Source organism: Limanda limanda, chromosome 2 (genome assembly GCF_963576545.1).
Source record: "Limanda limanda chromosome 2, fLimLim1.1, whole genome shotgun sequence".
Taxonomy (NCBI): Eukaryota; Metazoa; Chordata; class Actinopteri; order Pleuronectiformes; family Pleuronectidae; genus Limanda; species Limanda limanda.
The window spans coordinates 25,917,250-25,944,898 of NC_083637.1; the positions used below are offsets into that span (position 1 = coordinate 25,917,250).

Sequence of the window (27,649 nt, forward strand, 5' to 3'; positions counted from 1 at the left end):
ATATCAACGCTGCACCTCATTAACACTATTATATTCGAAATAAAAACCCATATAAGGCCATATCCTTGGCCTTTGAGTCAAAGCCCTTACATATTTCCACAAAAACGAGTATCTCTTTGGCTTCACTGATGGCTGGGTAAAATACATAAGAGCCACATATCCCACTGTTAAGAACACAACGAGCTCATCTGGTTTGTGGTCATACACATGCACAAACCTGTTCTGCCAGTAAGAAATGTGTCGGATATCACTCGCTTCTTTTATTTTTAGGGTCAAAATACCATTCTAGTAATCTATTTAATTCCACATCTAAATAAACCATTTATTTTTATTTCTAACACTATTTCCCATCTATCGTTAGATGCTGGTGAGCATAACTTTTGCAAACGCAGCGAATACTTATTTTAAAAAGGGAACTTTCGGCTCCAGAGGAAACAGCTGCATTGGGCAGGCTTGGTATTTGTAAATAAATAATTTAAAGCCCCTTTTAGCCTGCCTCCCTGCTCCCCACAGCTTCTGATTTAACAGGCGCAACCAGTCGATCCCAGACTCCAATCCGTTTCACATCGCTAATAAACTCCTTATTTTTCAGGTCAAGTGAATGAAAAACAGTGGCATTCGAAGCTCGGCGACATTTTACAGTATTATTTTGCTCCCAGTGGGCGACTAGGGACGAGTGTGTGCGAGAAGTAACTACAAACGCGGTTCGTTTTCTGGCGTTGACTGGTCGCGCCTGGTGAAATCCGACTTGAGCGTTGACGGTCTGTCACATTTCACGCTGACACGGAGCGAGTACAGGGCTCACGCACACACACAGACACACAATACCACCGACAGATCCGCGTCAAGAGCCCGGCCGAGGAGAGCACACTGGAGGTAAGGAGTTGTGGATAAAAGTACTTGGAGCAAGGGGGGAATCGAACGTGGTCTCCGCGGCGGGGTCACGGCTCGACATCGTGTTAATTCTCGCTTTGGTTCTCTCCCTTTGTAAGATCTGACCACTTTTATCTTCCTGCGTGTGTGCGCTCTGGTGTTTGGCTCTCTCCACACCAGCAAACCCCACCGGCTCAGCTCGGGTTCAATGAAAAAACTCGTTAAGTGTTTGCTAAAAGCGTTTTTCTGTTTTGTTTTTTGTTACTATTGACCGAGCAGTTTAAAGGGATACGAGACGTGGGTGGCGAGCTACGGGTTTTTTCTCTATGCTGGTCGGCTGAGGAGGAGGGGTTGGTGTAGCTTAGCAGGCATGCTAGCGAGCGACGCTACGCCGACTGGATAAACAAGTTAAAATTACCTTTAAAGTGGGGAAAGTTGCCTTAAACTAATTTTGGGGTTAAACACGTGTATGGATAAGATCATGTGTTTGATAGCAGTGCTGTTACAGGGGTAGAATAAGCACATAAACGCGTTGGCTATTCACACTAACGTTAGCATACCCCCCTGAACGTTAGCCTGTGAGCTAGCGAGCTGTGGCCGTACTCTCCGCTGATGTTGTGGACTAAACATCGCTCATGAGCCGCGGGGTTTAACCTAACTGCCGAATGGAAAGTGGTTCGATCAAATCGTAGATAGTGACCGTGCCCGCAGCCATGTTGAGTTATAAACACTGGATAGTGAAGGTTTCTCAAACTGACGTCGCTCCTTTTAGTTGCTGAACCAGTTTGGCCGATCGTGCTGTTTACCAGCGTTACCGAGACCAACTTGAGGGAAGTTGCGGATTCAAAGTTACGTCTCTCACGTTCGGCAGAGCAAACCGTGGTAGTTCACCTTAAAGCGGCTGTGTGTACACACTGTATGTATGTGCCTGTTTTGATTTGCAGTGTTAACACCGAGAACCTCTCTCTCCCCTACGTTGTGTGTCTTTTTAAAAAAACAGCGCATTAAAGCTTCTTCTGTGAGAGGAAACGAGAGGAAAACGCAGGGAAAAAAGAAACAGAGGAAATCCCCCGAAAGGAAATGCCAATCGCAGCCGCTGGACAGCCGACGACCCGGGAGCCCAGAGTTTGCCCCCGGCTGCCCTCCACCCCGGAGCCCGTCCCTAAAGGGGCTGATTTATTCGACGAGGCGGGGGCGGCGGAGTCGGCGGAGCGAACAGAGTACGGGGGCTCGGAGGGGGGCAGAGGACTCGGGGGCTATAGTTACACCCAGGGCGGCGCTAGGGGCTTTGCACAGCCGGGATCCACCAGCTCTCCGCCGCAGTCCCCAGCCGCGTCCTCCTCCTTCCTCCTCCACCCGCTCCACCCGCACCAAATGGCAATGGAGCCCCCAAGGACTCGTTCGCGTTCTCGCTCTGGATATTACCAGCAGTACGGTGGTGGTGGTGGTAATGGCACTGGATTTACCGGCAGTGGAGTCATGGGATCTAACCATCACCAGCTTCACCATCAGCAGCAGCATCTATATCCACAGCAGCAGCAGCAGCAGCAGCAGCAGCAGCACGGTGCCGGCTGCGCACCACTTGGAGCTCACAGCCACCACCCGGAGCACCAGCAGCGATCCCCAGGAAGTAACACCTCTCCCGGCATCCAGAGGCTTTCTTCCGTTCCCGGAGCCCACCGCATCCCGGCAGCAGGTAAACGTCCCCACTTGGCATTGTCACTGACTGTGTATGTGGTAGGGTACCCTCAATCGGAGAGGTAAATAAATAGGTTAAACTAATTCATTAGACTTTTCCCTTCATATCAGCAGCAAAAAGAAGTGTTTAATTCCATGGAGGCACATTTCTGAGGAGGAGGAGGAGGGGGCAGTCCTGGGGTTGTCAAGTCACAAGTGTGTATGTGTGAACACATTTGTTGTATTCTAATTAGAAGGGGTGTTTTATGTGCCTGCCATGGAGCTGCAGAGTGGATGTGGAGCACAGTTGGCACATGCAGTAGGTAAATGAACAGCAGCAGTCTGTGGTGGAGACCGGGGTAGCCTCAAGCTTATTGAACTGCCGTGCTTAGTTAAGTTACCCAGGCTGTGCTTCTTAAGGCACTGTGGCATGTCTACTTTTAGTCAACTACACAAATATTGATGTAGCTAGGTAACAAGCCTAACAGAATGTGCAGGCTAATCATTGTCTATATTAGGCAGATGCTACACAGATACTAGGGATACCAGGGTTTGTCGGCTGAAAATTGTGAACAAGAGAAAGAAACATGTATATATATTTATGTGGTGACACTAATGTTCATTTTAAGTGCAGTCTTGTTTAGCTCAGTGGGTTGATGGTAGTATTTTTTAACCATGCATTCAAATCATTACTTGGTATGGTGCTTTAGAGAAGATAGTCAGCTAAAAGGAAAAATGGGATGGGTCGCTTTACACCCAAAAGGTTTATTATGGCCTCCGTGATAACAGACAGACTCTTTTGGTACATGTATGTATGGGCATACAGTTTCAGATGGGAGGGTTCGCTATTCTTTGGTAGTTGTGCTTCACTGTAAAGCAAAACTTAGTGCGAGCGTGTGCACGCACTGGTGCTGGGTGCAGGATACATGGGAGGGCACTCTCACACAGAGAATGCAGTGCAGCCAACCACATAACATAGATACAGCAAAGCTAGAGTTTCATTTCCAGTCAGGCTGCGGGAAAGCTTTTCTTTCAGCACCCCAAACAGGCTTCTCGGGTTAAAAAAAGGCTGGGGTGTTAGCTTTCTCCTGTGTTGCTCGTTGAAACAAATTGAAATGCTCATGGAAAAAAAATATTTACATTTTGTTACATATCAATCCTCATGTACACATTATTTAAGTATAGATTTTAATTAGTGATGGAGCCTTCGAGTCAATGGTTTGTTGTGCCCAGAGCAGATTGACTATACATACTGATTCCACATGTTGGGAGTAAGTTATCATGCAGTCAGGAGATGAATAAACCAGTCATCGCTTTTTATTGGGCGACTCATGTTTGACGGACCAGCTAAGGCTCGAACACACAGAATCACTGACGGTCCGGTGACTAAGCTAACATTTTTTTTGCGTACTGTATTTAACTACTAATTTGTATTTAAAAAAACATGGCAACATAGATACAAATTTCAACCATGCAGTGCGGAAAAGTCTATATCAGTTATTTAAATAATGTTCAGGGGTGTCTGCCTATGTCAGTGACTAACTGTGTGCTGGGACTAGAATTACCTGTCTGGAAGAGCGGATGTAAGAGCAACCAAAACAGCTGAAAACACATAAACAAACACAGGCCCCTTCTGGACTCCTGGTCTAACTATATGTGTCTAGGTTTGTGTATGTCTGCCGAGCTACGCACAAGTCAAGCTCTCTGTATTTTTGCCGTGGACACAGAAAGATCTGAGACAAAGGATTACAAAACTATAAAACAGATCACTTTGCCAAGGTACACTGCATCCCCACTGAATTTGAACTACAGCAATTATCAGAGTTTAGTGGTTTGCTGTGACCTACGACCCATACTCTCTCACAGGAGCTAGACTATGACATGTAGGATGGCACAAATCAATGGATAGGATGACTGTATAGTATTTCCATCCAAATGGATTTCGATCTAGAGGGGGGAGGGTGGCCACAGACTCTGTAGACACTCACTCTTTACCTGTACTAATTTTAATCAGACCTGAGAGATCCACAGCATCCCAAAGACAGGTTATTAGTCACATATTTTATTCGTCGGTTATTTATTGGTTTGGGTTGTTCTATTCTATTCAGATCTAGCAGTTTGGAAAGATATAAAACATCATTAGGATATAAAAGTCTGACCATTGGGGAAAAATTGCAAGAACATAACAATGTTTAGACGTGAAGCTGCAAAACAGGTCTTATTTTAAAATACAACATTATTCAATTGCTTTATTTTTTTATACTATTTTCATTGTTGACAGACAAAGGAAACCTTCACTAATTTGTAGTTGAATAATCTTTGATACAAGTAAAGCAGCTGGCTAGCCGGGCCTTCCCCAACACTACACACTTTTTATTAGACCCTCTTTCCACTCCCAGAAAGGCTCCTACTTGTTGGTAGAGAGTGAAAGAGAGGATAGATGCTAAGTCCATTCTTCCTATGTTAGTCACCTGCTTTGGCCATGAAAGCAAATGATATCTTGTACTCTTCACTCCCTCCCTCTGTCTGCTCCCCTTGTAGTCTATTCTAAGGCCTTTGGCCTCTTTCCCCCTCTTTTGTGCCTTGCTCTTTTATGCCTGTTCCATACTGTTTGTAGCACTGACACCTCTTTACACCATTCTGTCTCATGCACTATTCACATGACTTTGTCCACCATGTTGGAAATTAATATGGGTTAGGAGGCTAAAAAAGTCTCAGGAGAGCTCATGTCCCAAAAGTTGAGGCTGAAGGTGCAATAAAAGAAGCACAGAAAATGTAGAAGCACTTACGCAAAAGAGCCCACTGAAATGTATAAACTGGTGCCAAATTGGTCTGAGCGAATAAAAACATCCTCTGTGGCAGCTGATATCTTATCCTAATTCTGACCCACCCCTGTCGCAGCTTGTCCTCATAGCCACATTCATTTTTCCCTCCCCCTTGGATCAGTCAACCATTTCTGTGCCCCTCCGGTTCTTTTTCTCTGGCCTCCCTCACATTTGTCTAATGGAGGGATCGTTTTAATGGATTGCCCAAAGCAGCAGAGGGACAGACGCTCTTGCCACTCTAACTTTACCCGTCCACTCTTGTTTTCACCGTCCTTCTCTCTGCAACATGTACTCTGTTTCCTTTCTTAAAAAAAAAACGTTTCTTTGTCTTGTAGCCCAGGCAACCCCCTCCAGTTTTAAGAGAAACTCTTTCACTTGGATTGACCAAGTAGCAGCCGTCACTCCAAGTAAATAACAAAGCAGTCACTTTGGTCAGCCAGTCTAGCTCTTAGGGGGGTAGAAGAGAGTGACCTCCAACTAGCTCTGAATTCAAGGCCTGGGATCTGATCTGGTTTAAAAACGGGTACTTCCCAGACGGAGTGTGGGCAAGAATGCCAAAGGATACAAAAAAAAGTATAGCTAGAATAGAAAGTAAGCTCAGTTAAAATGTGCATAAACTAAAGTGGAGGAGAGGATGAATAGAAGAGTTGTATTGGACAGTTACAGGATTTGATGTAGGGAGGATTTCCAGTGCACAAGTTTTTTAGCAAAGCAGAGTGCAGACAGTGGATGAGGAGGGAAATGGAGAAACGAATATACTGAAGCACCAGAGTGATTGCAAAAGGGAGGACATGAACAACTTTTACAGAGTAGGGTAGACAGTAGAGGACACTGCGTCATGTGTATTGTAAGCAAAGCACAAAGAGGAAGCATGCTTCGCAGATAGCAGTTAAGAATGCGACCTGTGATGAGGCGTGGATACTGTGACTGGAAAGAGAAAGATGAAAATGATTGGGTGGGAGCAGGTGGAGGCCCGGGGAGGTGACCAAAGAGCTTAACTGAAGGCGAAACCAGACGTACTGAGTGGGGTAAAGGTATGCGTGGATAAAGGCATGAATGAATTTTCAATGATTTAAGGAAAGCAGGGAGAGGATGTTTGCTCTGGTTGTTCAAATGTTGGTCTCTGATTCCTGTTGATATAACTGGGTATGTACGTCTAATGTGCCGTGAATGTGCCATGAGTGCAAATCCAAGGTTCCGATATCCAGAGTCTGTAGATCAGCTGAGGTGTGTCTATAGGCAGCTGGGTATCTTTGTTTTGTAGCCCCAACTCTCACTGATAACTGTTTTTGGTTGTGAAATGTGAGAACACAGCCTTCCTTTTTAAACTTCTCACTGTAGTCCACTTCTCTTGTGTCCACACATATGCTGAGTCTGTACCAAACTGTCATTTCACCATCATGCGGCCAAATGTGCTTTGTCTTGAGATTAGGGGCGTAACAAAAAACAGTTGTTCTTTGGCAAAACTACAGTTTTTTTTCTGGTATCTAAATGTGTTTGGACAAACATTCTCAGAAATCTTATAGCACCTTTTGTAGAAAAGACATAGTAACTGAGTATGTGCGTTTGGATGTCTTTACTCTGATACTTCCTTCGCCTTACCCAGCTCTTTATAATAAGCATCATACAACAACATTTGCTGACACCTAATCAGCAGAAACTGTAGTACACAAAGAAATAATTATCTTCAAATTTTCATTTAATCCTAATTGAATTCTGTAGTTCAGAATTTTCAATACATGTGCTGAACTAGATCCAAGGCCCATCGTATGTATTGTGCCTTTTTTGCCCCAAAGACATTGTTACAAGTTTATTTCCTAGAGACTGTTTCTAGTTGGCTCCTCATAATAAAGTGTAAATAAGTAAATGGCTCAGTTTGTGGTTCCAGTGTGTAGATTCATGATGGAAGAACAGAAGTAAGACTCATTTGTCTTTGTCTGCCTGTCTTTTACTTTCTCTCCACGGACTCTCTCAGCTGGTGTCTGTCTTTTAGTGGGGAGATGGAGAAGAGGCCAGAAGGAGGAGTGGTAGAGAAAGGGTGGTTAGCTGTGTATGTGTTGGTTGGTGTCCTTCTTCTGACTTTGTAAGTGAACATCCCCTGTTGACTTGCTGCCTGGGTGGGCTGTGAGCAGGAACAAGACTGTCAGAAACATGCATACGTATAGAATGATGTCACTATAGAAACTTTCTAAGAAGTTGCCCGAACTAAAACAGGGCCTAGGCCTGCATGTGTGTTTAAATTCTAGTTAAAAAGTTTCTTTTAGCCATTAAAACTCTTTCTAATGGATTATTTTTCATGTATCACTATATGTCTGCATTTCAAGAGTTCTGAAAGAGCCTGATATTATATTAAGGCTGCTTTTAGACCTGCAGTGAACTCTAGATTATCTCCTAAAGGTTTCCTGTCTGGCTTAATGTGAGAACGCGAATGGGCAGACATTCTCAGGAGTTTCTCCTGCCAAACTCCTGGCTATCACGCCAGATAACACCACGTGAGAACACAGCAATAAATTATCTGGAAGATATATTGCGAGTTATTGGGCGCTGATTATATTTCCAACACGACTGGTGCAAAACAAAAAAACAAATCTCATGATGAAAAAGAAGTGCCTTACATGTGGAAGATGCCGACATGAATGACGAGAGAGTTGGGAACTTTTTGTGAAAGACTGAAGTAAAGAAATCAAATGTGATTCGTATCAGACTAAATTGTCATGCCATTAACTCAAGGACCAATATTTGCCCTTAAAAGGCTGTCATTAACCACTTAAAATAATAGGCCTTGCTGAAGAAGGTTCTGCATTAACATTGCATTTACATTCTTAATACTAAATATTATATACTTTCAAGTGTTAAAGAGATTTCCTCTGTTGTCTTTTTCCCGGTCAAAGCACTACTGCTGCCTTTACACATGCACGCACACACAGAAACTTCACATTATTTCGGGTGCAGGCATCTGCGTATGGTCACAGATCGGGGTGTGTAAAAGCAGTTTTCAGACTGGAGAAAAAGTGCCGGATGGAGGAGCAACCTCAAGGACTGCACCAGTGACGGAACAGAAATGAAGATAATGAGAAAGATAATGAGGAAGGAGAGAACAATACATAGATGGAAGAAGACAATAGGGTGGGAGAGAGTTTGAATCATTCCCGTTTCTATAGGCACACACACTTGCTATCGGGCCTGTGTGAAGCAGTGTTAGGCAGGTAATGGCTGGGCAGGCGTTACATGCCCGCCTATTTTAAGCCTGTGTGCCAGCTTGTTACTTGACTCTGCTTTGCGCTCGGGTGTGAAGTGCGCCGTGACATGTGTTCAGGAGGCGGGTTGATGCAAGAGGTGTGTGTGTGTTCATGTTACACATATGCTTGACTGAAATTGCCTTTACTTTCTGTATACATTATGTAAATTGGTACATAGTCTGCAGCAGTCAGGAAAGGTTTCTGTCCAATTTGTTGCTGTTGAGCTGAGGATTTGTGAAGTAAGATTGTCACTCGTCTATCATCTTATCTGCCAGACCAGCCTTTCTATTCACCCACTTTCTTCTGTGTGCTTCTGTTTTGACTGGAGAGAGGAAGAGGTGGTTTAATAGAGAACGGCTGCGAGTGAGAGCAATGGAGCTCACGGACAGAGATGGTGAGATAGGCAAAGCAAGGAAATGTGGATGCTGTGAGATAGAGCAGCAGGGATGTATGGGAAGAGAGACAGGTTGGCAGATAGGAAAATAGATTGGTGGCAGGGAGGGATGGTGATGAAGTGATGGAGAGTGTGAGGAGGAGGAGGAGGAGGAGGAGGAGGAAGATGTGTGAGGAGGGTGTCTGAGCGCGGCACGGTGGGGGAGGGAGGAGGGTGAGAAAGGGAGGGAGAAGTGGAGGAAATGGATAGAAATAGCTGATGCACTCTGAGGCTTACAGAAAATCAATAGCAGTCAAGAGGGGAAGCCACAACCCCCACCCTTCTCTCTCTCTTTCTCTCTCTCCTTCTCCCTACCTTATGTTTTTTCCTCCACTCTTTTCCCATGTCACTCTCCCCCTCAATGCTCTCACCCTTTCATGTAAGTTCCAACCTTGTCCTCTGCTTCTGTACCCCCACTTTGCCCTCATCTTGTCCCCTGCTTTCCTCTCCTTCACACCCCCTCTTCATCCTCCCTTCTCATCTCTTTTGCACCATTATTGTCTCTCACTCTCCTTCAAAAGGTGTCCTCTACTACTGGTTCCATGCTGTAGATGAAATGTCAGGGATGCGTTCATATTCATGTGTTCACTTTCTTTTCCTAACGGCTAAGGGTAGTTGGGTGTGAAAGTAGGGCTGGTTTTATGCAGTCCGTAAGCTCTGGCCATTCTTTATACTTTAGTCAACCTATTGCTGATTGATAAATTGTTTGTTTTTCTAAATATTTGTCACTTTCCACATTGTTACAGTTAAACACGCAAAAGGCTGATTTGGGTTTTTCTGGGTTTGCTTGCACACATTTATTTAGTCAGACTGCTCTCTTTCATTATCTAGACCACTTGTAACTATTATTCCTGTTGTCATCTTGCTCTTGCACCTGTAGTTCGTAAAATCAATATGCAACTTGGTGTGGTTAATACAGCACCACCATCACGTTTCTTGACCTTATAGCAGGATAATTTATTAGTGGCATTGTGTATTTTCCCAGGAAGTGAGTTTGCTTCAATTCAATTTGTATAGCACCCAATCATGATATACATTATCTCAAGGCACTTTACATAGAAGGTAGAGACCTTAAAAATGATAGAGAAACCCAACAGTTCCCACAGTTTCCTTTTCCTAACAACAATGATCATTTTTACCTCTGCTAAGGAGGCTATGTTGTCATCCTTTACCGTAGGAAAGATTAAACAAACACTTATGAACAGATTATCACAATATGTGGTGGAAGCAATATGGGTCAGAAAAAAACCCATGCAAGTTTAGTGCAGATCAGGATAAGGGGTATAAGGACTTTCTTGTGATTTTCCCTTTTCCCCCCAACATTTCCATTGATTTGTCAGTGAATATTTAATGGATTAACAATGTGTACAATAATGTTTAAGGGACTGATATTTATGAGTGTGAGTATGCAGTCTACGGAGTGCCTTTCTCGTTATTGTTGTGATTCTCAAAAGTACCATTTGACTTATAATTATCTATGGTCACTTTATTCAAATCACAACCTGACTATCTGTTTTGGTTACAGTACTTTGCTTAAAGCTTCCAAGCTTTCCTCTTGGTGCAAGATTAATGTCTCTAATAAGTAATATAAATGAACAGTTACATAAAATGTAATACATCCATGTTGCAGGTTTTCCTTTCAATACAGTTCATTTCCAGTTTATGATAATTAGTGTTTCATTAAACTCATCAGTCCAAACCTCTCCTTCTCCCTCCCTCTCCTTATCATCTTTTCTTTGATTCTTCTCATTGTTTTTCACCACCGTATGCAACACTAACGTCACCTCTGCTTACTTTGTGTTTTTGTGTGGTAGAAATGTTCATAAATGTCCTGTATCGTCCTAGAAGTGCAGTTTGACTCTGACTCTTGTCTCCAAGTTTCTCCAAGAGTGTGTTCTGTCTTTTGAGACATGCTGTCCGTCTCTCTATTTTTGTTTTGTTCTGTTAATAATTAAAATAAGACAACACATAATAATAATACATAGACATCATAACAGTGACCTCTCAGCTGGGGCAAGTTGATTGAGGAGAACCCTTTGCTGTGCAGAACAATAACTTTCCTTGTGGCCTTGTGTGTTGAAACTAGATTGTGTTGACTGTGCTATGCGCAGTCCATCTGTGGAAATGATGTCATCCAAACATTTTAAACCTGTCCTGTGCTGTGACTCGGTCTGAGTGAGTCGTCTTGAATGACTCGTCCTGAATGACTCGTCCTGGGTGACTCGTCTCTGACTCAGTTTACCGGACTCTGACAATGTTCAAGGGAGACCAAAATCGGGGGGGCTGGATTTTTGCTTATTGTGATCTGTAAATGATTGTTATACAGAAAGGCCCATCCAGCCGGCAAGTCCCATGAATGCTTCACCAGTAGTCTGTCCCAATTCATCTCCAATAAAATAGCCTGTTAGCTGTTCTCTACTATACTAATAAAAACTTCACTTGCCGTAACCTTTTAAGTGCTCTTGGGATTGGCGTAATAGAGGAACAGCTTTTTTTAAGGATGAGGAATTCAGTAGCGAAAACCTCTGTCAGCCTCTTTTTTTTCCTCCCCGATTCTCCTCTTTGTTGTCAATCATAGCTTTTTTTTTTGCCAAACCGAGGCTTTCGAGAGGGAAAAATCCCACAAGCAAACACCGAGAGGTAAAATACTCTTCTAAAAGCCTGTTTTGCCTCTAGACCCCTCTATTTTAGCTTTCCTCATCTCTATCATAAAGGTAGCCTCATCAGGGAGTGCCCTTGGGAGCTGATACCCTTGGAGTGTATACCACTGCCACCATCTGTGGTGAGGACGTCCCCAGCTAAAGACATGCCCATGACAAGAGGGGAGGAAAAACAAAAGCCTGGAATAAATAGAAAAGACAATAAAAAGATGAAAGGATTGTGGGAAAAACAAAAGAGTAAAAGTCTTAGCCGTGATGCAAGCTGCGGTATCATCAGAAAGCTTCTCTAATCCAGGATTACTGTGTTTATTTTGTGTGTGTGTGTGCGTACCTAAATCCACTGCTTCTGATCTGAGACTAGAGAATACCATATGCGTGTCAGTCTTTTTGCGCTGCACACATGGTCAGCACCCCTTCTCACAAACATGTTGTCATCGTTTTTTGTTGTTGTTATTGTTTTGTATAAAAAATCCAAGCTGCATTCGAACACTAACAACAAAAGGATTAAATGGATTGAGATGAACTCGGGACTCCCCACAGTGCCTCAGTGAATAATGGTGCTATCAATTTCAACAATAGGGTTTACCAACATGTTGTTTACAATATACTGTAAAATATACATCACACACTATATTAACTCATACAGTAACATCCAAACCACACTGTGCAGGACAATCTGTTCATAGAAGAAACACATTGGCCGGTGTTCCTATAAAAAATGTACATTATCTAGTTTTAGGCAGTGGTGATAAATGGTTGATCTTTTTACTTTAAGTACTGCTTGTGTTATATTTCTGAATTTACAACCTTTTCTGTGTAGTTCAAAAGTATATATTTTTTTTAGATGCATTTGACATTCCTTGAAAGCTAGCGAAACATAGAACATGTAGGATCCTTGAGCATTTATTAAAATATAAAAAGAATAGGAGGTGCCTATAGTAAACATGTTTTCTTTTCTCTGTTTGACCTGTTGTCCTCTTTTCCTCTCTCTTTCTCTGTAGGGGCCTCTGGTGGATCCTACCACTGCTACCCAGACCACGCATATGGAGAGGAGAGTGATAAGGTGAGCCTCGCACTATGTCAATGATCACGCCAGCATAAGTTGTTTTTTTATGTGGCACACTATCGTGGACCCTAATTGAGATCAACCTGCGCTATGACTGAGTATTAGATGGTATCTTCTCTCAGCTGATGTATACACTCGGAACCCAACAAGATTCTGTGTGTACATAAGGCGTATGCAGTGTGCAAGGTGTAATTCTTACACTCCCAGTGAACTCATGGTTGTTTTAAGAGAAGAGAAGGCCAGTAAGTATGACAAGAACAGTTTGTTTTAAAAGTCATGACCCTAACGGAAGGGTGCAGCATGCCACACACAGACTATAATGTCACTGTCTTCTATTACGTTAAGAAATACAGACCGGATCTAGTTATTAACCCGTTCGATTAGCTTCGGACAGAATTGTTCCTAAATAAATCCTATTGAATTAGTAAGTGATCAGGTAATCCATTTGCAGTGTTCGTTTGGGGTCTTTATACATGTTTGGAATGAAAAAGTTAGTTTTAACCGGCTCTGTCAGTAATTTACTGCTCCTTTCCGTCTCTCTATCATTTGTGCTGCCAACCGAATAGAGCCAATCCGAGTGAGACTGGCCATCTCCTCTGTCTCTCCATAGATTGCCTAAGTTTACAAATGCTGTTGTTTTAACCCAGGCTGAGTCTACAGATGTTTGTGTGTATGCGTGAGTGCATGTGTCAGTGTGTCTGTGTTGGCGGGAGAGGAAGAGAGCGAGAGGACTCAGGAAAAAGCTGAATTGATGATTCAAGCTGCACAAATTTCTCCTAAATGTTATTTTTTAAAATATATTATTGCATTGTTCCTTTGGAAATTGGTGAAAAAGTCATTTCACAATTTTAAAGAAAGTGAAAAAAAAATGTAGGATTTACTGGTGCTACTGGCTCCTCTATTTTAACATAATTAAAACAAAATAATTAAATGTTTTTTTCATCTGTTTCATTGTATTAAAGCTTTAGCTCTGACAAGTTGATATTCACTGTGTAGTGCTCTCAGGCAGTTAATCGTGTTTGTGTCGATGTTTAGAACGGAAGTGCCTCATTGAGAAACTCAAATGCAGCACAGTTTGTAAATGGTGACTCAAATTTATATTTCACAAAAACTGAAGCATGTTTTGAAATTTCAGACGGCAGCACGAGCCTCTGTTAGTGGTGGCAAATTTAAAACGTCTCCCGAACACCAGAACCCAAATATTTTTCGAGTGTACTTCAGAAAATGACATTCATCATCACAAGGGAAGGCCTGATGAGGTGAAAACAGTGAAGGAGAAGAGGGGAGGCAGGATGCTGAGGAAGGTGTTGCTGCAAGCGTGGAGGGCAACAGGGGAAGCAAGGAAGGAGGCAAGGCCAAAAACAGGGAGGGGGTATTGCTAATGATTTCACCTCCAGCTGTGGGACTTGGTCGGAGGGAGAGAAGGGGGAGGGAGGGGAAGAAGCAAAGAAGGGAGGGAGGGAAAGGAAGGGAGGAACAGTGGCAGAGGAAACAAAATGGGCTTTGAAATCTTGTTGATGGAAAAAAAATAAGTGGGGGTGAGAGTAGTGTTTGAGTGTTAGTGGAAGCATGTCTGCTAATATTAACAAATCTAAATAACCACATTTTGTCCGTGTGCACACTCAGTTTTCTAGAGCATGAATGCTGCGAAAAGAGAAACCTGGCCTCAGTTGTATTGTACTCTGTGGGCCTCTTTTTATTTTGGTTCCCAGCAATGACAGCGAAGCCACAACAGCTGCTGGGCACAAAGTGTGTGTGTGTGTGTGTCTGTGTGCAAGTAGATGCATGTATATCCAAAATGTGGACACTGTGAAATAAAACATGGTAGGGTGTGTCTGCACTCATGCTTCAGGATGTCTGTTCAGCCTGGTGTGTACTGTGCACTCAGTATATGTGGACATAGTGAAAGGGGATGGGAGGGTGTGTCTGTGTGTGTCTCTCTTTTGTGTATGTGTGTGTGCGGCCGGTCTCTCCACTATGAGCACTGCAGAATGTGCTGTAATATCAGCCACAGAGCATTTGCAGTGTTACTGGGCCATGCTGGGAATCACTGTGTGTATCTGTTTGTGTGCACGTCGAGCCTCTGAGAGTCAGCACGTTCTCTTTTTTTTCCTCTATAAATTTATTCTCATCTAGATATTTGTGTATGTTCATAATAATCACTCCATTCAAACCCAAGGCCACACTATGGCATATTGCTGGAGGACACACCAATACTACCTCCTTTGTCTGACACCACCTCCTTCGCACTAACACGGACAGACAGGCCCATCAAACTTTCATACTAATGGGCATAGTCTGCATGTGTTAAGACAGACTGTATGTGTTTGAGTGTGTGTGCATGTGTGTCCTCTCTACGAAGGTCTTGTCGTGTCCCCTCAGATTTCAGGCTGGGGTCTCGCAACGGACAGACGGAGAGGAAAAAAGGGGGAGGGAGCAAGAGGAAGAGGAAGAGGGGACTGTGGAGGGATTCAGTTTATCTGATGGAAGGAAAGGGGGGGATGGAAGGAGGTTGTGGAAGAGGGTGGGGAGTGTGTGTTTGTTGAGTGGGGAGGGGGCACTATGTCAGGTCTGGAATGGAGGAGGCTGGCTCAGATATGAAAATGGGCACAGTAGATGTCCCTAGGGTTTTGGGGTTGGGGCTAGGCTGGTAGAGGTTGTGGGGTGTCGGGTGAGAAAGAGGAGGGGCTGTTGTTGAGATGAACAGAGAGGTTAGGGCAAGGGGAGGGGGGATCTGGTGCCCTCCATCCTGTGTAGAAATGGGCATAGATAGTCACTATGTTTAAATGTGTGTTGACCTTTTTGTGAATTTGATATTGTTTTGTTTTGAATCTTGCTAAAAGATTCGTATTCCTGTTTGCTACTCTCTACCATTTTACAGTTCTTCTTCCTAATTTTGCAAAAGCTACATCTCCTTTAAATTTTTCCATTTTCTTTACATCTTCTGGTCAAGCAGTTGATAGTGGTAAATGACACATGTCAATGTCCCAAATGCTGTGTAAACTCCAATAGGACGCTTTTATGCGATTGAGAAGAATACAAAATTTGACTAAGATCCGACTACTGCAGAATTTGATAATTGCTTTTTCTGAGTATGACCTCATTTGAAATGAGATATTTCGAAAATGCTGTTTACACGGCAGTGAATTATTCAGATTATCGATTAAATCGAGTTAATATTGGGTTATTGGTGTCCATGCACACTTCACAGTTTGTCCTCAATGTTACTTTTGAAAAAATGGGTCCCTGAAATTCTCCATTTTTTTTTTTTTTTTTTTTAACAAAGTTCTTGTCAACTGTTGTGACTTGATGACCACCACCATATTACTTTTTTGTTTCTTCTACCAAAAACAAAAATGTTAATTTGTCTTTCTGAAAAGCAAAATTTCAGGTCTTCTGAAAAGCAAAATGAGCTCAATGTGTTTGAAACATCAGAGTTGAATCACACCAAAGCACTTCTGTCTTTCATATTAGTTACATAGAGCTTTCTTTGCTTCTCAGCATGAACTCTACGCCAATCATGTTCCTTTAAAAATTATATAAAGTCTCTTCCTACATGTAGTCTACTCCAAACATCAAGGCTTTCTATTTCTTTTTAATAGCTAAGTTTATTCAAATTGTATTCCTGAATATTTTTCGTCATGACAGATTTTAAGTACCTGTGCTTTACAGAAGAACCAAGTTCACTTTCTAAAAGTAATTAAAACTGAGTCGGTGGCAACCAGAGGAATAGACTCAGGCCATCGTCAGATGTCATCTGCGGGTAAAATCCAGAGAATTGACTTCTGAGTTTACCCACAGTTTGGCTTTCACACATGCACAACACAGCGGGAGGTTTTCTGCACAGACGTGTTCACAACAGCATCAAGTCCTCATTAATCAGGCGAGAGGTGGAGCAGCCACCACTGCTGTGTTCACACAAATCTCCTGGATTTCTACAGACTTTTTACTAGGGGGCCAGGTGGAGAAGGTCTGCAGAGAATGCAGAGCGTCTCACTCTGGCATTTGCGTTCACACATGCACCTCCTCTGGACAAAATGCAGAGGAACTGTGGACTTCAGTGCATGTCTGAAAGCAGCATTAGTGAACAAAGAGCTTTAGTTGTATGAATAAAGAATAAACAAGAAGCCATCACAATAAAATGTGAAGAACAAAACAGTATTTTGAGCACTGGGCCAGGCAGGGAAGGATGATTTCACATGGCTTGAATGGTTTCGTAGAAGCTTTGTTGATATCAATCATCTTTTACCCAAATGATCAGTCATTGTAATTTCCACAGCGTATAAAAATACACATGGAGGCAGAGACACTCAAATTTGTGGTGTGTACCCCTCCCTACGACCCAAATTTGTTCTGTCATTTAGGATCTGGTGTGCCCTACAGTCTCAACCAAGCTTTACATTTCTTTCCTGTCATCCACACCCACTCTATCTCCACTTCTCCTATTCTTCCAGTAACCTTCCCTCTCTCCAGCCCTCTACTCTATCTCGTAGTTCTCCCCAGTCAAGACCAAATGAAGTCATTGTTATTGTTTATCTTTCCCATAAGCTGCCTAAGCATGGGTAACATCCAGTGCTGTGAGCGATTAGAGACATCCGGGCACAGTATGTTCATCACTATACTCAATGGTACGGTTTTAAAGAGCCTCAGAATGTATTGTTTCTTATACACTGAAGAACTCAAAACAGTGGCAGCTGCTCATGTGAGTTTCAATGTGAAGTTGCGATTGTATGCAGGCGTTTCCATAACTTCCATAACAGTGTGTGTGTGTGAACTTCTGCAGCCTGCTTCCCAGCTGTTTCCTGTTAGCTATCACACTGGTCTCAAGGTTTCTGAGCTGTTGATGTGTGTGTGTGTGTTAAGTCACAGCTGCTGAGTCATTTTTATCACACTTAAACAACGGTCTACCCCACAAAGAGGTGGAAGCAGGGATAAAGCCAGTAGGGGAGGGGGAAAAGTGTTGAGATGGTAAAAATGAGGAACCGTGTGTGTGTGTGTGTTCTCTCAAGGAACCTGTGTGTTCATCATAGCATAGCTAAGGTCTGCGTAAGAGTGACTAAACTCTGACACATGAGTGTGTATTCTTGCCTCATCGAGTGCCGAGTGTGAGAGTCACTGCCTGACTGTAAGTGAAGTGACTCACAGATGAGTTGATTGGACTGAAACAGGAGACGATCATAACTCAAGTCCAAACCTATCCAGTCGAGTACGTATGACTCGCACATGGGCTTGTGAGAGCTTGTTTTGCATTTCCTCACTCTGACAGGAAGTGACTTTGAAACCTCAGGGCCTCAGAATGCTGGTGGTGTACAAGGTCTCCTTCTCACACACGCATGCCAACAAATGCATATGAGCATAAACACTCACTGTGGATCATACAGGAAATGCCATGAGTCACAGAGGAACTTTCTGTCTATGTATTAATATGGATTGTAGGCTAAGTATGTTAAGCATGGTGAAATAGATTTATTTGATACGAGCTCTATGGGTCACTGACCACAGTATCCATCCACTCTTCCACCCTTTCCACCTCTGCAGAGTGAGGAAAGCCCCAGTCCGAAGCGCCAGAGGCTGTCCAGCCAGTCTGTTTTGGAACAACTCACCTCATCCGCTCCCCCACCTTCCACGCCGTCTCCCCCCATCCGCCCCTGGGAGTCAGGGCCCGCAAGCCGGAGACAACCTCACCCCCACCTCCAGTACCACCAGGAGCGATGCCTCACTCCTGCTCGGCACAGACGCAGGTAGGGCGGTTTCTTGATTCCTACAAATGAGTTCCACTGTGATTTCAAGTCAACTTAAAGTCCTAAATACAAAAAAAACATCACTTTTCCCCATCTTTAGCCCACCAGCGAGGCGTCAGCGTGGCCGTCTATCCAGACCACCACGTCATTTGCCCCCCCATCTGCACCCCTCCACCCAAGGCCCCGCACCTCGCCTGTCGCCATCCGAGCACCAGGATGAAAATTTCCACCACAACCCCCATCCCTCCACACACCAGACATACCCAACACACCCGCCCAGCGCCTATGGTCAGCCCCTGACAGCTGGTGTTGGCGGGCCGGGGTCGGACGAGCCCCGGGCTTTCCACCCCCCTACCCTGTCGCCACGTCTACTGCATCCAGCTGCTCACCACCACCACCACCTCCATCATCAGCATCAGCATCATGCAGCACACCAGCAGCAAGGAGCCATGGTCCTAGACCTGCATGAACAGGTTAGTTCAGAGAGTTTTTGTATGAGTTTGCCAGCAGATATTGAATGTGTGTGTGTGTGAGAGAGAGAGAGACAGTATTTAAACTGTGGTGTGATTTCTCCTCAGCTGCAGCAGGCCAGTGTACCAGTGTCGTACACGGTGACCCCAGTCCCTCCTCATGGTCTCTCTGCACCTTTGTGTAGTGGTCAGCACCTTCCCCCTTCCTGTTCTTCACAACAGCAAGTCCCTGCTTGCAGCGTGGTCTTCAGCACTGGACAACACTTCCACCCGGTGAGCAGAACACTCTGTGCAGTTTGTGTAAGTGTGTGTGTGTGTGGGTCTGTTTGTTTATAAAACTTACACTTTTTGCCGTACAGTCTTTTCTGCTGCTCAACCAAATAAAAGTGCTTGACGGAAAGTGGGCACAAAGACATAATGCCCATGATGAACATGCTCCTGTTTAAAGAAGCCTGTTAGTCTTCCAGGTCTTGGCTGCCACCTTGTGGGAAGACTTGGAACAATTCAGCCACCACTGAGGAAATGTGCATCTAATTCATTTATCTTTTTCTCATCTTTCTTGTCTTGTTTATCCTTTTCTAGATGCTACAGGCATGTTCAATGCAACATTTGCCGGTGCCCTATGCCTTTCCGTCACTGCTGACCAGTGACCCTCAGTTCCTGCTCCCTCCTCCACCTCACCTCTCTCACCACGCGCCTCACCTCCCCACACCCGCACAGTTCCTGCCTTTCCAGACGCAACAGCCTCGATCGGTACGTGTAAGATGTTTTTTTATAGTTCACCTGTCATTTATTTATTTATTCAAAACTTCAATTGTTACAGCGATAACATCTTTTCAGCTCAGGCCTGTAATGCATATATCTCGATCTAAAATATAGCTTGTTTGTTCACAGCCGTTACAGACGATCGAAAACGAGGTTGAGCTTCTGGGAGAGCAGCTTTCAGTGGGTGGAGGATTCAGCTACGCCCACCACCACCACCATCACCACCAGCCTCCCTCCACCTTGCCGCCCTCCACCCCACTCCAGTTCCTCTCACACCATGACCCCCTGTCACAGGAGCTCTTCACAGTGGTGAGTACATTCATTCACTTTTGTGTTTGACCAATTTATTAAACGCAGCTGTATTTCAAACAAATTGACTTTCTTGTCTCTGTCGTCACTTTTCACAGCCCTATCCTCACTTCATGCCTCGCCGATTTACAAACCGGCGCTACCGCTCCCAGCAGGCAGTCCCCCCGTCACCCTACCACCCCAGCTTCCTGCCTTACTTCCTGTAAGTGTGTTTTCCTTCCTCATTTATGTTGGAACTACAGGTGAATAAAGGTTTGTTTGTTGTCACAGAGAGGTAACAATCAATCTTCCTACCTTGTGTTCCTTCAACCACAGGTCCATGCTTCCTGTGCCCCCAAATGTGGCCCCCACTATCAGTCTAGAGCTGGATGTGGAGGACGGAGAGGTGGAGAACTATGAGGTGGGGGAAACTGCCGCCTCATTGTTTAACTAAGAATAATTTTATCTCAGAAATCAGCACAAATCAATTAGTTTGTTAACACTTACATACACGCCCCATTAGATAAGTTCACTCCTATTCAGTTTCAACACAATTTAAGTAGTTTAGTTAAAAGACGTTTCTCATTTAACACTTAACCGGCACGATAATGATGATAGTTTTCCTGAGATGGTCTCTGCTGTAAACATGTCTTCTAAACTTTGCTCCTCTGTGTGAAACCCTCAGGCCCTGTTGAACCTCGCAGAGCGTCTCGGAGAGGCCAAGCCCCGTGGTCTAACTAAAGCCGATATAGAACAGCTTCCATCATACAGGTTCAACCCCAACAACCATCAGTCTGAGCAAACACTGTGAGTTCCTTTCTGTTTTTCAAATGCATGTGTGGTGAGGACTTTTTATCATGTGGGTGGTCATAGATTTAGTAGATGTGATTTTCAAATTTTATATGTAACCAATCTTTTTTTGTCCTACAGGTGTGTGGTGTGTATGAGTGACTTCGAGTCTCGTCAGCTCCTCAGGGTTCTGCCCTGTAATCACGAGTTCCATGCCAAATGTGTAGACAAGTGGCTGAAGGTGAGTGAAGAAATTCAGCTATTGGGGGAACTGTCAATGTATCAGCTCATTACCACTGGGCCCTGAAGGCTCAGTCACACCAGAAAGTGACAGAGTGAAATTCATTTTCAGGTCTTTTGAAAAACGTGTTTCTAGGATGTTTGGTGGGGTTATGAAGACCCAGAGTAAAGATTAATCTCGTTGATGATTACTCGAGTTACAAGCGAATTGCTAACATGCTTGTCAGGTGGGAAGTTCCTAGTACTGGTCAGTCACAATAGTTCTCTGAGGTTGTTTCAACTTTCTCAGTGCTCAGCATCTTCATCTTTCATGTTAATGACTAAAAGTAGAAAGAAAGAGTAGTAAGACAGTTTGCAACCTCTTTCACCAAGATCACTGGGTATATGTGGAGTTTTTAAATGTGGGTACTAGGGTTGGTAATGAATAATCGAAAGTGTAACGGGTGCTAAATCTCCGTCGGATATCTTAACGGACTATAAGTTCAGGTCAGTGATGTGTACACCTAAAGAAAATATGTATAAACTCCTGTAAATTCCCATCCCTAGTGGGTACACTAAATGCTAAAAAGGCAATTAATGCCATTCCTGTTGCCTGTAGAGGAGTTTGCCTCCTCTGTTTTTTTCGCCCTGTGCCTTATGTTGGATGTCCTCAACACACCAAAAAGTGAGACGCTCTCTCACCTTGCTGTCTTGCTAAACAAGCAAGTTGACCTGGGGGTCACATTTCCGTAGCTGCCAATCCGAGCTGATTAAAACCTGTGTCTACTGCGGAGTCATTTGACCCCAGCGAATGCAGATTATATCCATTCCCATTGCAGACAAAAGACAGATGTTAGTGGGTGCTAGTGTATTTTTTGACCGATAGTAATTTGGTTTACTGATAGTTAATGGTAAATGGTCTGTATTTATGTAGTGCTTTTCTTGTCCTGATGAACACACACAGTGCTTTACATTACAGTCTTTCGTTCTCCCATTTACACACACACACATTCATACAGTGCATCTATGTGCAGCACTTTCTGTACGAGAAGCAATTTGGGGTTCAGTATCTTGCCCAAGGACACTTCTGCATTTGCACTAGGGACTAGTGATGGTTATAAATGTAATAGTTGCTCATACTGTATAAAACATCCTCTTTTGTGGGGCAGGTTTATTCTGTCATTTTATATAACAGATTTGAAAAAAGTTGATTGAGCGACACCACTAATAACTTATGATTCCTACTGTGTGACTGGGCCTCTAATCTTCTGACTTCTAAATATATTTAGCAAACATACATTTTTAAAGATTTTGTTGTTATGTTAGTTTATGTCATTATATATTTACCTTTTTAGACATTTTTAAAATATATTAAAATCTCCATATTTGTCATTCCTTCCAGGCCAACCGGACCTGCCCTATCTGTCGAGCCGATGCCTCAGAGGTCCAGCGGGACTCTGAGTGACCTCGTCTGCACCAACACCTACAGTCTCCTGCTCCCTTCAACTCCCATTTGGATGCACCAACGTCTCTCCTTTAATAATACAGTATACAATTCACACACTCTGCCACAGAACTGGGACCAATGCTCCTTAATGCTTCACTCTTTGTCATCGAAGACACCAAACTGTCATTCTCACATGGGATCAGCATTTATGGGTGTGGAAACTTTCTACTGACTCGTGCTAACTTGATTGCTGGACTTCCTATAGGCCTTCTGTTCTGGACTACTACTCTGCCTTCTACTCACAGCTCCTCCTTTCTATGAATGGCCTTTACAACACACATGACATGTGCAGGTGGAGATATAAATGTGTATTTTTTCAACCATTCCTCTACAGAGAGGGACAGACAGACAGACAGACAGACTGCTTTGAAAAATGTCTGTATAGTTGTACTAACAAACACTGAGGGAGAATTGGCAGCCCAAAGAATTTTTTTAATTTCATTGTTATTATTGTGGCTATAATTAAGCATTCACATCTTGCTTTGCGGAGTCATTTTTACTAGATTTTTTCCCCCTTTCTACTAGACCTTATTTTCATTTGCGTGTATTCATGCATTCCTTTTGTTATGAGAGCTGTGTGTATGGGGTAAAACAAAAGATACTGTACACTGCGTCAAAGGGTCAGCGTCTTTGGGGCAGTGAGAATATACTGTATGAGAATAGTGTGTGTGTGTGTGTGTTACTCTTCTGTGGTATTTATACAGTTCCAGTTGGTACAGTCCATGGACTGAAACCTAAATCCAGTTTTTTTTCTCCACTCTACTTCGGATTGATTTAACTTCAGACGTTTTAAAGTTGAGGTTTTGCTCAAATGTCATTAAGTTTAAGTACACAAACTTCTCCAGAGAAGTCGACAATGCTGTGACATGACTCTTGATGTTTCAGTCACACGTTAACTAACTGTACCACCACGTCTCCATCGCATCATACCTGCCCATCTACACTGTTCCTGTGTGAAATGAGTATTTTGGAGGAGGCTTTTTAGATACATTTTTTTGTGATGCAGTATTTCCTTCCGATATGAGACAAATCAGGACTATTCATCTGCCTCCACATATCCACTAAGCTCTCCTCCAAGTGAATAGTTAGATATTACAGAGCTGACTAGGTGGATTCATTCATGGAATCGGGCAGTTGAAGATATGGCGCCTGTACTTGTCTCGGTACCAAACCAGCATTCTTTGTGTGTTGGCAGATACAGATGCAGTGTTTTTTCCATCACTTACAGTTTTAAAGAGACTTTAAATCTACTTTGTTTCACCGGACAGCAAATCTGACACTTCAGCACTTTAATACGTAGATCTAAGACCAACACTCTATTTCTTTTCATTCTCAGCAAACCACTTTTCACAGTTTGTGTATTTGTGCAAAATTTCAAAGCATTAAAACATAAATCATCATGTCAGCTTCTACAGTATGTTAACGTTAATCCTTCTGTGTTCTCACTGCACATTTGTACATGTCCAGAAGTTTTCCTTTCAAAATCCGTGTAAGGCCTGTGTCAGCATGTCATAATGTAACTCCAGGATGTTCACCTCGCGCACAGAGCAGACTTATGTAATTTATCACTATTTATCACAAGTGGTATTTTGTGCCATGATGACAAGCTAACATGGGCCTTTTCAGAGCTTGTGTTGACAGAAGGTCGTTTTGGAAAGTTAAACCCGGCGCAGACAGTCTTACATCTGAGATGCCTTTTTTTCCCATAAAACTGAATTTTCCAGGTACAAGCCGAATCTATCCAGTGTCCTAACATCAGACCAATACATGTAGAAACCAGTTTTAGATTTAAAGAGTATCTGTGAGAACCTTCAACTTCTACAACTCCTCCTCAGTGTTGTCAGTGTATAAAGTCATGTAATATCTATGGGAGTGGAGGGAAACTAAATTTTCTGTCATTGTTCTGTTTTTCCTTTGGGGTCAAAGGTCATATTTATGACCGTATACATCCATTTTGTGTCTTAGGATTGTTTTGTGTTGGACAGTTTTCTGTTGCTTGGTACACTAGCAATTACCTCAGTCCCACTATTTATGTCTTTGCAGAAAATGGTGCAACCAGTATGATTAGTGCTTATCAATTCATTTTGCTAATGTTTTTCATGCAAGTTGTTGGGTTGTTTGAACATTTTGTTTTTCCTTTTAAACTCTATGAAACTATCATTAAAATGGTGTCATAGTAGTTTCATCTTGTATTATATCTGTAACCAAAATCATTTGAAGGCTTGTTATGATGATGAAATTTTTAACAAACATTTGTACATTTTGTATGAGAGTTATTACTAGTAATACTTTATTAAGTAGTGCAATGATTTTTTTAATCCCTTACCCCATCTTTTGGATTTCAAAAGTTGGATCAATAATAAATGTATAACATCCTCTTCTAGAAATGTTGTCTTCCAGTTCTTCATAGTTCCTCTATTCCTCTGTGTTGGCTTAAAATGTAATTCTTTACTTTCTTCGCCATTATAGTGCACAGCACAAATAAGTGGTGTGTTGTTGTGGATAGTCCATTTGGTGGCAGTGTAGGTCTGTTAAACAGGAAGCCCTGGGTCTTCTTCTTTGAGATGCACCAGCTCACAATCCCAGTGCCAGCAACAGTTATTTATTAAGCATCAAAATACCTCTTTAAAATCCTTTATCTAACGACACCATTTGCCTTAAGTCAACGATGCAGCACATTGTACATAATTTAGACAAACAAAAGACCCTACTACTTATAATGCTCCTCTACAATACAATACTAACCCACTAGTGTGCAGGAACACTGGCAGGCTGTTCTCAAAGGTTCCACTTAAGTAAAAGTACGAATAAATAGACCAACCTTTTCTTAAATGAAAGTATGTGGTAGTACCACATAGACCTCTCTGTTTGAGTAAAAGCAAGTAAGTACTCACTTTTAAATATACTTTATGGACTAAAAGAAAAAGTAATTGCCCAGTGTAGCCCATTCCCTTCTGCAAAGGTCAACTACATCTTCAGTTTCTTCAACAGTGAAGCTGCTGCTGCAGAAGGTTTGTCTCACGTTACCCGCCATCTCTGATTGGACCAGTGAACCGATTCCCTTCTCGTTATTTATTGCCTTTAAAAATAAAATGGTGAACATGTAACAACACATTGTAAATATGTAGTAGAAAGTACAGATATTTGCTGATACATGAAGTGAAGTAAAAGTGAAAAGTACTTGGAAAAAAAACTCTAGTTAACCTATGTAAAGTACAGATAGATGACAAAGGTACTAGTAACTAAGTAAAAGTACTTCGATACGTCTCCTGACTACTCAAACTATCAATTTGTTGAAAAAGCAAAGGCTTATGATGGTTAAGAGTGATGGATGGATATGATTTTTTAAATAAACTATGTAGACAAAAATGACCTGATAACACAGTATAAATATTTATGTTTGTATATGATACAACAACATAATAAGCATATTTACTATAGTTTTACAGAGGAGAAAGACTGTAAAGTTTTGTATATAATATAAGGAGGACGCAGAGAAACTTGACGTCAATTTCGTTATGACTAATGAATTTAGTTTCAGTAACAAACCAATCTGGCAACAACTCTGACCTCAGAGTGTGAAGTTAATCCTTTTGCCCACACAGGGGCACTTTGTTTTTCCCCAAAGCTTCATTTGCATATCATGTGCATATTCAGGTGACAATCTGTTCCCCATATGAGGAAGAAGTCAGGTTTAGGAACATAATTAAATCTGGCTCAGTGACTGACACATCATGCCGGATGCACAAGAATTTGAATTTGAAAAAGCTCACGGATGGAGGCCTCCAGCATCCCAACTGTGGCTCTGAGTACATCTGTCCTTGTGATGCTTGCTGCACGACATGATTGCAGCTTACAACCTGGATAATTGAACTAACCTTTGTTTCCCTGTGCCATGTGGCCGTCCCCCGTGTGCCTTTCCGCCTGCTAAACTCCATGCCTGCCCAATCACTGCCCAGCCCTCCATCCCAAAAAACCTTCTCACCTCCTCTGCCCTCTGCCTTTCCTCCATGCCCTGCCTCCCCCGAACACTCCTCCACCCTCAGTCCCCTCTCAGTCCATCTGCCATCTTCCCCTTCGCCCTCCACTTTCACCTGATGCAGCCCTTGCCAGATTTAGTTGTCTAAATATCCGTGTTCTGAATTTGGGTTCAGTTCTGCAACAGAAGAAATAACTAATTCTACATTTTCTTAAATTTAGTAAGATCCTTAGCTTACCTTACATTTTCTTTTTTAAATTTTAAATTCTAAATTATAATGTCCATATAGAACCAAAGCAGAGATAAATACTAGATGCATCTCCTACATCGTGTACATCACAGCCCTGTTTCTAATATAATAACCTTTATCACACTAATCTACCAACAAAGCAGTAGTATCATCTGCTATAAGATTATAATCAGCGTGACTCGGGGCCACAATAAATTAACTAAAACCCAGATTTTGAATCTTGATCGATGTGATTTTCAGTGACAAATGTGACGGCTCCTGTTATACCCTATGTATTTACCTGTGCTGTCTTTAAGGTGGAGCTGGATGCAGTCACTGATTGACCCGTCTGCCACAGAGCAGCAGCATCTGGGCCCAGTGCAGCATAGGAAAGACAACCACCATTTTACCTCAAGCAGCTTTTGTTTTTATTTAGTCTTTGCTTTCTTTTTCACGCCACAACACATTGCGCCACATTATCCACATGCAACCACATGAACACTACTGATGTCAGTACAAAACTAAACACACCTAATCTGTTATTGTTGTTCTAATACTTTTCATCATCAATGTTTTTTGAATGTGATATTTTTCAGTCTTCCTGTGTTTTCATCATGGCCTATTAACTGGGCTGCGACAACAAGAATCACTGAATGTTTTTATTCAGATAAGTTTCCTTCCTACAAACACTAAACCTTACATCTTTAATTAAACATTTTCCACATTGTTTTTCCAGCTTTGTAAAAAGATAATTTCCTTCACCTAGCAACAACAGAAATGTTGTGCCCTGTTGAACTTATATTGATGTGGGTCTGCGTCCTCTTCCCAACACCTTCATTGTTGTGTTACTTTCAATCCTGCTGCCGCAATGACTTGTTTGACGGCATAG

The 27,649-nt window shown here is 42.7% G+C and overlaps 1 protein-coding gene across 1 annotated transcript; it reads left to right on the forward strand.

The window, feature by feature from the left end:
• Nucleotides 1-804: 804 nt before the first annotated feature.
• rnf38 (ring finger protein 38) lies at nt 805-24,862 on the forward strand. The gene is made up of 13 exons (XM_061087253.1): nt 805-876; nt 1,874-2,569; nt 12,709-12,770; nt 18,312-18,514; nt 18,615-18,987; nt 19,093-19,257; nt 19,567-19,737; nt 19,879-20,058; nt 20,157-20,260; nt 20,374-20,458; nt 20,723-20,844; nt 20,968-21,067; nt 22,448-24,862. The coding sequence occupies exons 2-13, from the start codon at nt 1,954-1,956 to the stop codon at nt 22,508-22,510; spliced, it is 2,244 nt and encodes a 747-aa protein (XP_060943236.1). The 5' UTR covers nt 805-876; nt 1,874-1,953; the 3' UTR covers nt 22,511-24,862.
• Nucleotides 24,863-27,649: the final 2,787 nt, after the last annotated feature.

Bases quoted from the DNA above. Each gene is read 5' to 3' on its own strand.
- rnf38 (XM_061087253.1), top strand. From the start codon at position 1,954: ATGCCAATCGCAGCCGCTGGACAGCCGACGACCCGGGAGCCCAGAGTT. The intron at 18,988-19,092 runs GTTAGTTCAGAG...ATTTCTCCTCAG, and splicing joins TCCTAGACCTGCATGAACAG to CTGCAGCAGGCCAGTGTACC. The intron at 20,261-20,373 runs GTAAGTGTGTTT...CTTCAACCACAG, and splicing joins AGCTTCCTGCCTTACTTCCT to GTCCATGCTTCCTGTGCCCC.